The 14,980-nt window shown below is 45.7% G+C and overlaps 1 protein-coding gene across 1 annotated transcript in view; it reads left to right on the top strand.

Moving 5' to 3' along the window:
• PIDD1 (p53-induced death domain protein 1) overlaps positions 1 to 14,980 on the top strand; it is an 80,802-nt gene that overhangs the window by 23,531 nt on the left and 42,291 nt on the right. Inside the window, exon 5 of the mRNA XM_038765380.1 lies at positions 9,148 to 9,561. Within this exon, the coding sequence (XP_038621308.1) occupies positions 9,148 to 9,561 (414 nt within the window). The remainder of the gene's footprint in view (positions 1 to 9,147; positions 9,562 to 14,980) is intronic.

Genomic DNA, 14,980 nt, shown 5'->3' with positions numbered 1-14,980 from the left:
TCTCTACCTGTCTCTGAGTGTCTTTGTGTGAGTGTGTGTCTGTGATACTCTCTACGCATCTCTCTGCCCGAATGTCTTTGTGTGTGTGTTTGTGTGTATGTCTTTGTGCTTGTGTGTATATGTGCAAGATACTCTCTACACATCTCTCTACCCGTCTCTGAGTGCCTTTGTGTGAGTGTGTGTCTGTGATACTCTCTATGCATCTCTCCACCTGTCTCTGTCTGAATCTTTCTTTGTGTGTGTATGTGACACTTTCTACGCATCTCTCTACCTTTCTGAGTGTCTTTCTGTGTGTGTGTGAGACACTCTCTACACATCTCTCTACCTGAATGTCTTTATGTGTGTGTTTTTGTGTAAGTCTTTGTGCTTGTGCGTGTATGTGCAAGACACTCTCTACGCATCTCTCCACCTGTCTCTGAGTGTCTTTGTGTGAGTGTGTGTCTGTGATACTCTCTATGCATCTCTCTGCCTGTCTCTGTCTGAATCTTTCTGTTTGTGTGTATGTGACACTCTCTATGCATCTCTCTACCTGTCTCTGAGTGTCTTTGTGTGTGTGTGTCTGTGATACTCTCTATGCATCTCTCTGCCTGAATGTCTTTGTGTGTGTGTTTGTGTGTATGTCTTTGTGCTTGTGTGTGTATGTGCAAGACACTCTCTACGCATCTCTCTACCTGTCTCTGAGTGTCTTTGTGTGAGTGTGTGCCTGTGATACTCTCTATGCATCTCTCTGCCTGTCTCTGAATCTTTCTGTGTGTGTGTGTGTATGTGACACTTTCTTCTCATCTCTCTACCTTTCTGTCTGAGTGCCTTTCTGCATGTGTGTGTGTGAAACACTCTCTACACATCTCTCTGCCTGAATGTCTTTGTGTGTTTGTGTGTAAGTCTTTGTGCTTGTGTGTGTATGTGCAAGACACTCTGTACGCGTCTCTCTACCTGTCTCTGAGTGTCTTTGTGTAAGTGTGTGTCTGTGATACTCTCTATGCATCTTTCTGCCTGTCTCTGAATCTTTCTGTGTGTGTGTGTATGTGACACTTTCTTCGCATCTCTCTGCCTTTCTGTCTGAGTGTCTTTCTGTGTGTGTGTGTGTGTGAGACACTCTCTACACATCTGTCTGTCTGAATGTCTTTCTGTGTGTATGTCTTTGTGCTTGTGTTTGTATGTGCAAGACACTCTCTACGTGTCTCTCTACCTGTCTCTGAGTGTCTTTGTGTGAGTGTGTGTCTGTGATACTCTATGCATCTCTCTGCCTGTCTCTGAATCTTTCTGCGTGTGTGTATGTGACACTTTCTTCGTGTCTCTCTACCGTTCTGAGTGTCTTTCTCTGTGTGTGTGAGACACTCTCTACACATCTCCCTGCCCGAATGTCTTTGTGTGTGTGTTTGTGTGTATGTCTTTGTGCTTGTGTGTATATGTGCAAGACACTCTCTACACATCTCTCTACCCGTCTCTGAGTGCCTTTGTGTGAGTGTGTGCCTGTGATGCTCTCTATGCATCTCTCTGCCTGTCTGTCTGAATCTTTCTGTGTGTGTGTGTGTATGTGACACTTTCTATGCATCTCTCTACCTCTCTGTCTGAGTGTCTTTCTGCGTGTGTGTGAGACACTCTCTACACATCTCTCTGCCCGAATGTCTTTGTGTGTGTGTGTTTGTGTGTATGTCTTTGTGCTTGTGTGTGTATGTGCAAGACACTCTCTACGTGTCTCTCTACCTGTCTCTGAGTGTCTTTGTGTGAGTGTGTGCCTGTGATACTCTCTATGTATCTCTCTGCCTGTCTCTGTCTGAATCTTTCTGCGTGTGTGTATGTGACACTTTCTACACATCTCCCTACCTTTCTGTCTGAATGTCTTTCTGTGTGTGTGTGTATGTGACACTTTCTACGCATGTCACTACCTTTCTGTCTGAATGTCTTTGTGTGTGTGTATGTGACACTTTCTACACATCTCTCTACCTTTCTGTCTGAATGTCTTTCTGTGTGTGTGTATGCGACACTTTCTACGCATCTCTCTACCTTTCTCTCTGTCTGAATGTCTTTCTGTGTGTGTGTGTATGTGACACTTTCTACGCATGTCACTACCTTTCTGTCTGAATGTCTTTGTGTGTGTGTATGTGACACTTTCTACACATCTCTCTACCTTTCTGTCTGAATGTCTTTCTGTGTGTGTGTATGCGACACTTTCTACGCATCTCTCTACCTTTCTCTCTGTCTGAATGTCTTCCTGTGTGTGAGTGTGACACTCTCTCCACATCTCTCTACCTATCTCTCTGAATGTCTTTCTCTGTGTGTGTGTGACACTCTCTACGCATCTCTCTACCTATCTCTCTGTCTGAATGTCTTTCTTTGTGTGTTTGTGATACTCTCTATGCATCTCTCTGCCTGCCCGGATCTTCCTGTGTGTGTATGTGACACTTTCTACACATCTCTCTACCTTTCTGTCTGAACGTCTTTCTGTGTGTGTGTGTGTGTGTGTGTGTGTGTATGTGACACTTTCTACACATCTCTCTACCTTTCTGTCTGAATGTCTTTCTGTGTGTGTGTGTGCATGTGACACTTTCTACACATCTCTCTACCTTTCTGTCTGAATGTCTTTCTGTGTGTGTGTGTATGTGACACTTTCTACACATCTCTCTACCTTTCTGTCTGAATGTCTTGCTCTGTGTGTATGCAACGCTTTCTACACATCTCTCTACCTTTCTGTCTGAATGTCTGTCTGTGTGTGTGTGTGCGACACTTTCTACGCATCTCTCTACCTTTCTGTCTGAATGTCTTTCTGTATGTGTGTGTATGTGACACTTTCTACACATCTCTCTACCTTCCTGTCTGAATGTCTTTCTGTGTGTGTATGTGACACTTTCTACACATCTCTCTACCTTTCTGTCTGAATGTCTTTCTGTGTGTGTGTATGCGACACTTTCTACGCATCTCTCTACCTTTCTGTCTGAATGTCTTTCTGTATGTGTGTGTATGTGACACTTTCTACACATCTCTCTACCTTTCTGTCTGAATGTCTTTCTGTGTGTGTGTATGCGACACTTTCTACGCATCTCTCTACCTTTCTCTCTGTCTGAATGTCTTTCTGTGTGTGAGTGTGACACTCTCTCCACATCTCTCTACCTATCTCTCTGTCTGAATGTCTTTCTCTTTGTGTGCGTGTGACAATCTCTACGCATCTCTCTACCTTTTTCTCTGTCTGAATGTCTTTCTCTTTGTGTTTGTGATACTCTCTATGCATCTCTCTGCCTGTCTGGATCTTCCTGTGTGTGTGTGTGTGTGTATGCGACACTTTCTACACATTTCTCTACCTTTCTGTCTGAATGTCTTTCTGTGTGTGTATGTGTATGTGACGCTTTCTACACATCTCTCTACCTTTCTGTCTGAATGTCTTTCTGTGTGTGTTTGTATGTGACACTTTCTACACATCTCTCTACCTTTCTGTCTGAATGTCTTGCTCTGTGTGTGTGTATGCAACGCTTTCTACACATCTCTCTACCTTTCTGTCTGAATGTCTTTCTGTGTGTGTATGCGACACTTTGTACGCATCTCTCTACCTTTCTCTCTGTCTGAATGTCTTTCTGTGTGTGAGTGTGACGCTCTCTACGCATCTCTCTACCTTTCTCTCTGTCTGAATGTCTTTCTCGGTGTGTTTGTGACACTCTCTACGCATCTGTCTACCTATCTCTCTGTCTGAATGTCTTTCTCTGTGTGTTTGTGATACTCTGTATGCATCTCTCTGCCTGTCTCTGGATCTTCCTGTGTGTGTCTATGACACTTTCTACACATCTCTCTACCTTTCTGTCTGAATGTCTTGCTCTGTGTGTGTATATGCAACGCTTTCTACACATCGCTCTACCTTTCTGTCTGAATGTCTTTGTGTGTGTATGCAACACTTTCTATGCATCTCTCTACCTTTCTCTCTGTCTGAATGTCTTTCTGTGTGTGAGTGAGACACTCTCTATGCATCTGTCTACCTATCTCTCGATGTCTGAATGTCTTTCTCTTTGTGTTTGTGATACTCTCTATGCATCTCTCTGCCTGTCTGGATCTTCCTGTGTGTGTGTATGTGACACTTTCTACACATCTCTCTACCTTTGTGTCTGAATGTCTTTCTGTGTGTGTGTGTGTGTGTGTGTATGTGACACTTTCTACACATCTCTCTACCTTTCTGTCTGAATGTCTTTGTGTGTGTGTGTGTGTGTGTGTGTGTGTGCATGCAACGCTTTCTACACATCTCTCTACCTCTCTGTCTGAATGTTTTTCTGTGTGTGTGTATGCGACACTTTGTACGCATCTCTCTACCTTTCTCTCTGTCTGAATGTCTTTCTGTGTGTGAGTGTGACACTCTCTACGCATCTCTCTACCTATCTCTCTGTCTGAATGTCTTTGTATGTGTGTGACACTCTCTACACATCTCTCTACCTATCTCTCTGTCTGAATGTCTTTCTCTTTGTGTTTGTGATACTCTCTATGCATCTCTCTGCCTGTCTGGATCTTCCTGTGTGTGTGTATGTGACACTTTCTGCGCATCTCTCTACCTTTGTGCCTGAATGTCTTTCTGTGTGTGTGTGTGTGTATGTGACCCTTTCTACACATCTCTCTACCTTTCTGTCTGAATGTCTTGCTCTGTGTGTGTGTATGCAATGCTTTCTACACATCTCTGTATCTTTCTGTCTGAATGTCTTTCTGTGTGTGTGTATGCGACACTTTCTACGCATCTCTCTACCTTTCTGTCTGAATGTCTTTGTGTGTGTGTGTATGCGATACTTTCTACACATCTCTCTACCTATCTCTCTGTCTGAATGTCTTTGTGTGTTTGTGATACTCTCTATGCATCTCTCTACCTGTCTCTCTGTCTGAATGTCTTTCTCTGTGTGTTTGTGATACTCTCTATGCATCTCGCTGCCTGTCTCTGGATCTTCCTGTGTGTGTATATGTGACACTTTCTACACATCTCTCTACCTTTCTGTCTGAATGTCTTTCTGTGTTTGTGTGTGTGTGTGTATGTGACACTTTCTACACATCTCTCTACCTTTCTGTCTGAATGTCTTGCTCTGTGTGTGTGTATGCAACGCTTTCTACACATCTCTCTACCTTTCTGTCTGAATGTCTTTCTGTGTGTGTATATGCGACACTTTCTACACATCTCTCTACCTTTCTGTCTGAATGTCTTTCTGTGTGTGTATATGCGACACTTTCTACACATCTCTCTACCTTTCTCTCTGTCTGAATGTCTTTCTGTGTGTGTGTGACACTCTCTCCACATCTCTCTACCTTTCTGTCTGTCTGAATGTCTTTGTGTGTGTGTGTGACACTCTGTACGCATCTCTCTACCTATCTCTCTGTCTGAATGTCTTTCTCTGTGTGTTTGTGATACTCTCTATGCATCTCTCTGCCTGTCTGGATCTTCCTGTGTGTGTCTGTGACACTTTCTACACATCGCTCTACCTTTCTGTCTGAATGTCTTTGTGTGTGTATGCGACACTTTCTATGCATCTCTCTACCTTTCTGTCTGAATGTCTTTGTGTGTGTGTGTGTGTATGCAACGCTTTCTACACATCTCTCTACCTCTCTGTCTGAATGTTTTTCTGTGTGTGTGTATGCGACACTTTGTACGCATCTCTCTACCTTTCTCTCTGTCTGAATGTCTTTCTGTGTGTGAGTGAGACACTCTCTATGCATCTGTCTACCTATCTCTCGATGTCTGAATGTCTTTCTCTTTGTGTTTGTGATACTCTCTATGCATCTCTCTGCCTGTCTGGATCTTCCTGTGTGTGTGTATGTGACACTTTCTACACATCTCTCTACCTTTGTGTCTGAATGTCTTTCTGTGTGTGTGTGTGTGTGTGTATGTGACACTTTCTACACATCTCTCTACCTTTCTGTCTGAATGTCTTTCTCTGTGTGTGTGTGTGTGTGTATGCAACGCTTTCTACACATTTCTCTACCTCTCTGTCTGAATGTTTTTCTGTGTGTGTGTATGCGACACTTTGTACGCATCTCTCTACCTTTCTCTCTGTCTGAATGTCTTTCTGTGTGTGAGTGTGACACTCTCTACGCATCTCTCTACCTATCTCTCTGTCTGAATGTCTTTGTATGTGTGTGACACTCTCTACACGTCTCTCTATCTATCTCTCTGTCTGAATGTCTTTCTCTGTATGTTTGTGATACTCTCTATGCATCTCTCTGCCTGTCTGGATCTTCCTGTGTGTGTGTATGTGACACTTTCTACGCATCTCTCTACCTTTGTGTCTGAATGTCTTTCTGTGTGTGTGTGTGTGTGACACTTTCTACACATCTCTCTACCTTTCTGTCTGAATGTCTTGCTCTGTGTGTGTGTATGCAACGCTTTCTACACATCTCTGTATCTTTCTGTCTGAATGTCTTTCTGTGTGTGTGTATGCGACACTTTCTACGCATCTTTCTACCTTTCTGTCTGAATGTCTTTCTGTGTGTGTGTATGCGACACTTTCTATGCATCTCTCTACCTATCTCTCTGTCTGCATGTTTTTGTATGTTTGTGACACTCTCTCCACATCTCTCTACCTATCTCTCTGTCTGAATGCCTTTCTCTTTGTGTTTGTGATACTCTCTATGCATCTCTCTGCCTGTCTGGATCTTCCTGTGTGTGTCTGTGACACTTTCTACACATCTCTCTACCTTTCTGTCTGAATGTCTTTCTGTGTGTGTGTGTATGTGACACTTTCTACACATCTCTCTACCTTTCTGTCTGAATGTCTTTCTGTGTGTGTGTGTATGCAACGCTTTCTACACATCTCTCTACCTTTCTGTCTGAATGTCTTTGTGTGTGTGTGTATGCGACACTTTCTACGCATCTCTCTACCTATCTCTCTGTCTGAATGTTTTTGTGTGTTTGTGACACTCTCTCCACATCTCTCTACCTATCTCTCTGTCTGAATGTCTTTCTCTTTGTGTTTGTGATACTCTCTATGCATCTCTCTGCCTGTCTGGATCTTCCTGTGTGTGTCTGTGACACTTTCTACACATCTCTCTACCTTTCTGTCTGAATGTCTTTCTGTGTGTGTGTGTATGTGACACTTTCTACACATCTCTCTACCTTTCTGTCTGAATGTCTTTGTGTGTGTATGCAACACTTTCTACGCATCTCTCTACCTTTCTCTCTGTCTGAATGTCTTTCTCTTTGTGTTTGTGATACTCTCTATGCAATTCTCTGCCTGTCTGGATCTTCCTGTGTGTGTCTGTGACAGTGCTCTGCACACAGTAAGCGCTCAATAAATATGATTGATTGATTGATTGATTGATTGATAGAAGGGGGAGACAGAGAACAAAACAAAACACAGTAACAAAATAAAATGAATAGAATAGATATGTACAAATAAAATAGTAGGGAAGGGAAGGAGGTAAGGTGGGAGGGATGGAGAAGGGGAAGTGGGGAGAGGAAGGAGGGGGCTCAGTCTGGGAAACAAATACCATTATTAATATTATTATGACTGCGTTTAGAAGGATGAATGAATGAATCAATCAGTAGTATTTATTGAGCGCTTACTGAGTGCAGAGCACTGTACTAAGCGCTTGGGAAGTACAAGTTGGCAATATATAGAGACAGTCCCTACCCAACAGTGGGCTCACAGTCTAGAAGGGGGAGACAGAGAACAAAACCAAACATAGTAACAAAATAAAATGAATAGAATAAATATGTACAAATAAAATGGTAGGGAAGGGAAGGAGGTAAGGCGGAGGGGATGGAGAAGGGGAAGACGGGGAGAGGAAGGAGAAGCAGCGTGGCTCAGTGGAAAGAGCACGGGCTTTGGAGTCAGAGATCATGGGTTCAAATCCCGGCTCTGCCAACTGTCAGCTGTGTGACTTTGGGCAAGTCACTTCACTTCTCTGTGCCTCAGTTCCCTCATCTGTGAAATGGGGATTAAAACTGTGAGCCCCCGTGGGACAACTTGATCACCTTGTCACCTCCCCCAGCGCTTAGAACAGTGCTTTGCACATAGTAAGCGCTTAACAACTGCCGTCATCATCATCAAGGAGGGGGCTCAGTCTGGGAAACAAATACCGTTATGATTATTATTATGACTGCGTTTAGAAGGATGAATGAATGAAAGCACATAAAGAGTGGCAATGGAGGGAGATCCCCCCGCTGCCCCCCACCGCCCCACTAATCAAGCAATCAATCAATCGTATTTATTGAGTGCTTACTGTGTGCAGAGCACTGTACTAAGCACTTGGGAATCAATCAATCAATCAATGGTATTTATTGAGCACTTACTGTGTGCAGAGCACTGGACTAAGCGCTTGGGAAGTGCAAGTTGGCAACGTATAGAGACAGTCCCTACCCAACAGTGGGCTCAATCAATCAATCAGTCAATCAATCGTATTTATTGAGTGCTTACTTTGTGCAGAGTACTGTACTAAGCGCTTGGGAAGTACAAATTGGCAACACATAGAGACAGTCCCTACCCAACAGTGGGCTCACAGTCTAAAAGGGGGAGACAGAGAACAGAACCAAACATACCAACAAAATAAAATAAATAGGATAGAAATGTACAAGTAAAATAAATAAATAGAGTAGTAAATATGTACAACCATATATACGTATATACAGGTGCTGTGGGGAAGGGAAGGAGGTAAGATGGGGGATGGAGGGGGGACGAGGGGGAGAGGAAGGAAGGAGCTCAGTCTGGGAAGGCCTCCTGGAGGAGGTGAGCTCTCAGCAGGGCCTTGAAGGGAGGAAGAGAGCTAGCTTGGCGGAGGGGCAGAGGGATTGGGGGCATTCCAGGCCCGGGGGATGACGTGGGCCGGGGGTCGATGGCGGGACAGGCGAGAACGAGGTACGGTGAAGAGATTAGCAGCAGAGGAGCGGAGGGTGCGGGCTGGGCTGGACAAGGACAGAAGGGACGGGAGGGAGGAGGGGGCGAGGTGATGGTTGGACAGCCTTGAAGCCCAGGGTGAGGAGTTTCTGCCTGATGCGCAGATTGATTGGTAGCCACTGGAGATTTTTGAGGAGGGGAGTAATATGCCCAGAGCGTTTCTGGACAAAGATAATCCGGGCAGCAGCATGAAGTATGGATTGAAGTGGAGAGAGACACGAGGATGGGAGATCAGAGAGATCACAGTCTAAAAAGTGCAACTAACGTCTCCCTCTGTGTTTTCTCCCCGCTTGTGCAGGAGGGCACCTTCGGGACGAGGCGGGGGCGTACCGGCCGGGGTCGCTGACCTCCCTGCCCCCAGCCCTGGGCCGCCTGGTCCACCTGGTCCACCTGGACCTCAGCTTCAACAGCCTCTCGGCCCTGCCGGCCTGCGTGGCCCGGCTGGGCCGCTTGTCCTCCCTCCTGCTGGCCCACAACCTCCTGGAGGAGCTGCCCGAGGACCTGGCCCGGCTGGGGGCCCTGACCTACCTGTCGGCCATGAGCAACCGGCTGCGGGCCCTGCCCCCCGGCCTGGGCGCCCTCCCCGCCCTGCGGAGCCTGGACCTGGCCGAGAACCGGCTGCGGGCCCTGCCCCCCGAGATCGGACGCCTGGGCCACCTCGCCCACCTCAACCTGGCCGGGAACCGGCTGCGGTCGCTGCCCGACACCCTGGGTGAGGTGGCGTTGGGCGGGGAGCTCGGCCACGATGGGCAGGAGTCATCATCATCATCAATCGTATTTATTGAGCGCTTACTATGTGCAGAGCACTGGACTCAGCGCTTGGGAAGTCCAAGTTGGCAACATCGAGAGACGGTCCCGACCCGACAGCGGGCTCACAGTCTAGAAGGATAATGATTTATTTATTTATTAATTTTATTTGTACATATCTATCCTGTTTATTTTATTTTGTTAGCATGTTTGGTTTTGTTCTCTGTCTCCCCCTTTTAGACTGTGATCCCACTGTTGGGTAGGGGCCGTCTCTAGCTGTTGCCAATTTGTACTTCCCAAGCGCTTAGTACTAGTGCTCTGCGCTCGATAAGTCCGATTGATGATGATGATGATGATGATAGAAGAATAATGATGGTGTTTGTTAAGCGCTTACTATGTGCCAAGCACTGGGGGAGATACAAGGTGATCGGGTGGTCCCACGTGGGCTCACAGTCTAGAAGGGGGAGACAGAGAACAAAACCAAACGTACTAACAAAAGAAAATAAATAGAATAGATATGTATAAGTCAAATAAATAAATAGAGTAATAAATATGGACAAGCATTTATACAGGTGCTGTGGGGAAGGGAAGGAGGTTAGATGGGGGGATGACGAGGGGGAGAGGAAGGAAGGGGCTCAGTGTGGGAAGGCCTCCTGGAGGAGGTGAGCGCTCAGTAGGGCCTTGAAGGGAGGAAGAGAGCGAGCTTGGCGGATATGGGGAGGGAGGGCATTCCAGGCCCGGGGGAATAATAACGACGATATGGTACCTGCTCGTTCATTCACTCATTCGGTCGCTTACTGTGTGCAGAGAGCACTGGACTAAGCACTTGGGAAGTACAAATTGGCCACATACAGAGACGGTCCCTATGATTACAGTATGTGTTCATTCAGTCGTATTTACTGAGCGCTTACTGTGTGCAGAGCACTGGACTAAGCGCTTGGAAAGTACAAATTGGCCACATATAAAGACGGTCCCTATGATTATGGTACGTGTTCATTCAGTAGTATTTATTGAGCGCTAACTGTGTGCAGAGCACTGGACTAAGCACTTGGGAATTACAAATCGGCCACATATAGTGACGGTTCCTGTGATTGTGGTACATGTTCGTTCATTTAATTGTATTTACTGAGCGCTTACTGTGTGCAGAGCACTGGACTAAGCGCTTGGGAAGTACAAATCGGCCACATACAGAGATGGTCCCAGTTATTATGGTACATGTTCGTTCATTCAGTCGTATTTACTGAGTGCTTACTGTGTGCAGAGCACTGGACTAAGCACATGGGAAGTTCAAATCGGCCACATACAGAGACGGTCCCTGTCATTATGGTATGTGTTCATTCATTCAGTCGTATTTATTGAGCGCTTACTGTGTGCAGAGCACTGGACTAAGCACTTGGGAAGTACAAATCAGCCACATATAGTGACGGTTCCTGTGATTGTGGTACATGTTCGTTCATTCAGTCGTATTTACTGAGCGCTTACTGTGTGCAGAGCACTGGACTAAGCACTTGGGAAGTACAAATCGGCCACATATAGAGACGGTCCCTATGATTATGGTACGTGTTCATTCATTCAGTCGTATTTATTGAGCGCTTACTGTGTGCAGAGCACTGGACTAAGCACTTGGGAAGTACAAATCGGCCACATACAGAGACGGTCACTGTGATTATGGTACATGTTCTTTCATTCAGTCGTATTTACTGAGCACTTACTGTGTGCAGAGCACTGGACTAAGCACTTGGGAAGTACAAATCGGCCACATATAGAGACGGTCCCTATGATTATGGTACTCGTTCATTCATTCAGTAGTATTTATTGAGCGCTTACTGTATGCAGAGCACTGGACTAAACGCTTGGGAAATACAAATCGGCAACATATAGAGACGGTCCCTATGATTATGGTACTTGTTCATTCATTCAATAGTATTTATTGAGTGCTTACTGTGTGCAGAGCACTGGACTAAGCACTTGGGAAATACAAATCGGCAACATACAGAGACGGTCCCTATGATTATGGTATTTGTTCATTCATGCATTCACTTAATCGTATTTATGGAGCACTTACTGTGTGCAGAACACTGGACTAAGCGCTTGGGAAGTACAAGTCGGCAACATACAGAGATGGTCCCCATGATTATGGTACTCGTTCATTCATTCAGTCCTATTTATTGAGCGCTTACTGTGTGCGGAGCACTGGACTGAGCACTTGGGAAGTACAAATTGGCAACATATAGAGACAGTCCCTATGATTATGGTATGTGTTCATTCATTCAATCGTATTTATGGAGCGCTTCCTGTGTGTGCAGAGCACTGGACTAAGCACTTGGGAAGTACAAATCGGTCCCATACAAAGACGGTCCCTATGATTACTGTACGTGTTCATTCATTCAGTCGTATTTACTGAGCGCTTACTGTGTGCAGAGCACTGGACTAAGCACTTGGGAAGTACAAATCGGTGCCATACAAAGACGGTCCCTATGATTATGGTACATGTTCATTCATTCAGTCGTACTTACTGAGCGCTTACTGTGTGCAGAGCACTGGACTAAGCACTTGGAAAGTACAAATTGTCCACATATAAAGACGGTCCCTATGATTATGGTACGTGTTCATTCAGTCGTATTTACTGAGCGCTTACTGTGTGCAGAGCACTGGACTGAGCGCTTGGGAAGGACAAATCGGCCACATATAGAGACGGTCCCTGTGATTATAGTACGTGTTCGTTCATTCAGTCGTATTTATGGAGCGCTTACTGTGTGCAGAGCACTGGACTAAGCGCTTGGGAAGTCCAAGTTGGCAACATCTAGAGACGGTCCCTATGATTATGGTATGTGTTCATTCATTCAGTCGTATTTATGGAGCGCTTACTGTGTGCAGAGCACTGGACTAAGCGCTTGGGAAGTACAAGTTGGTAACAGATAGAGACGGACCCTATGATTATGGTACTTGTTCATTCATTCATTCATTCATTTAATCGTATTTATTGCAGCGTGGCTCAGTGGAAAGAGCCCGGGCTTGGGAGCCACAGGTCATGGGTTCTAATCCCCGCTCTGCCACTTGACAGCTGGGTGACTTTGGGCAAGTCACTTCACTTCTCTGGGCCTCAGTTACCTCATCTGTCAAATGGGGATTAAAACTGTGAGCCCCCCGTGGGACAACCTGATCACCTTGTATCTCCCTCCCCATCGCTTAGAACAGTGCTTCGCACATAGTCAGTGCTTAACAAATGCCATCATTCTTATTATTGAGCACTGACTGTGTGCAGAGCACTGTACTAAGCACTTGGGAAGTACAAATCGGCAACGTATGGAGACGGTCCCTACCCATCAGTGGGCTCACACCCTCCTCCCTCTAGACTGTAAGGTCGTCGTGGGCAGGGGTTGTGTCTGTTTAGCCTTCTAAGCGCTTAGTTCAGTGCTCTGCCCCTAATAAGCGCTCAAAAAATACAGTTGAATGAATGAATGAAGCAATGTGGCTTAGAGGCTCTTTCCACTAGGCCACGCTGCCATTTTGTCGAGAATGCCGGGACATACAACCCGAGTATGGTGGGAGCCAAGTAATGGAATCCTACGATCTGGAAGGCTGGGAATCGATCTGGAATGCTGGGAATCACGGCTCCAAAATGCTGGAGACACTGCTCCGGAATGGGGTGGGGGGGTTTCTGAAGGCGCGGGAATGCTGGGAATCACCACTCTAGAATGCTGGAGCCGCTGATCTGGACGCTTCTCCCATAGTAAGCGCTTAATAAATGCCATCATCGTTATTATTATTATTCTCTGGGCCTCAGTTCCCTCATCTGTAAAATGGGGATTAAGACTGTGAGCCCCCCGTGACCACCTTGTAACTTCCCCAGCGCTTAGAACAGTGCTTTGCACATAGTAAGCGCTTAATAAATGCCATCATTATTATTATTATTATCTCTCAACCAAGAACGGGGGTCACCGAGGGCAAAGCGGAGTTCCCAAACTTGTACTTCCCAAGCGCTTAGTACAGTGCTCTGCACACTGTAAGCGCTCAATAAGTACGATTGATTGATTGATTGATTGAATGAGGCTTTGCTAAGGCTCTGGAGTGCTGGGAATCACAGCTCCGGAGTGGGGTTTTGCTAAGACCTGGTAGTAATAATAACGTCGGCATTTGTTAGGCGCTTACTATGTGCCAAGCACTGTTCTAAGCGCTGGGGGAGATACAACGTAATCAGGTTGTCCCACTTGGGGCTCACAAGTTTTCACCCCCATTTTACAGATGAAGCATCATCACCAACTTGTACTTCCCAAGCGCTTAGTACAGTGCTTTACACACAGTAAGCGCTCAATAAATACAATTGAATGAATGAATGAATCATCATCTTCATCATCATTTTACAGATGAAGCAGCATGGCTCAGTGGAAAGAGTACAAGCTTTGGAATCAGAGGTCATGGGTTCAAATCCCGGCTCTGCCAACTATCAGCTGTGTGACTTGGGGCAAGTCACTTACCTTCTCTGGGCCTCAGTTACCTCATCTGTAAAATGGGGATTAAGACTGTGAGCCCCCCATGGGACAACCTGATCACCTTGTAACCTCCCCAGCGCTTAGAACAGTGCTTTGCACAAAGTAAGCGCTTGACAAATGCCATCATTATTATTATTCTCTGTGCCTCAGTTCCCATATCTGTAAAATGGGGATGAAGACTGTGAGCCCCATGTGGGACAACCTGATCACCTTGTAACTGCCCCAGTGCTTAGAGCAGTGCTTTGCGCAAAGTAAGTGCTTAACAAATGCCATCATTATTATTATTCTCTGTGCCTCAGTTCCCATATCTGTAAAATGGGGATGAAGACTGTGAGCCCCATGTGGGACAACCTGATCACCTTGTAACTGCCCCAGTGCTTAGAGCAGTGCTTTGCGCAAAGTAAGTGCTTAACAAATGCCATCATTATTATTATTCTCTGTGCCTCAGTTCCCATATCTGTAAAATGGGGATGAAGACTGTGAGCCCCACGTGGGCCAACCTGATCACCTTGTAACCTCCCCAGCGCTTAGAGCAGTGCTTTGCACAAAGTAAGCGCTTAACAAATGCCATCATTATTATTATTCTCTGTGCCTCAGTTCCCATATCTGTAAAATGGGGATGAAGACTGTGAGCCCCCTGTGGGACAACCTGATCACCTTGTAACCTCCCCAGCGCTTAGAACAGTGCTTTGCACAAAGTAAGCGCTTAACAAATGCCATCATTATTATTATTCTCTGTGCCTCAGTTCCCATATCTGTAAAATGGGGATGAAGACTGTGAGCCCCATGTGGGACAACCTGATCACCTTGTAACCTCCCCAGCGCTTAGAGCAGTGCTTTGCACAAAGTAAGCGCTTAACAAATGCCATCATTATTATTATTCTCTGTGCC

The sequence above is a fragment of the Tachyglossus aculeatus genome, chromosome 22 (assembly GCF_015852505.1).
Source record: "Tachyglossus aculeatus isolate mTacAcu1 chromosome 22, mTacAcu1.pri, whole genome shotgun sequence".
Classification (NCBI taxonomy): Eukaryota; Metazoa; Chordata; class Mammalia; order Monotremata; family Tachyglossidae; genus Tachyglossus; species Tachyglossus aculeatus.
Note: the sequence above shows the minus strand (reverse complement) of the source record. Positions and strands in the feature narration are given on the sequence as shown.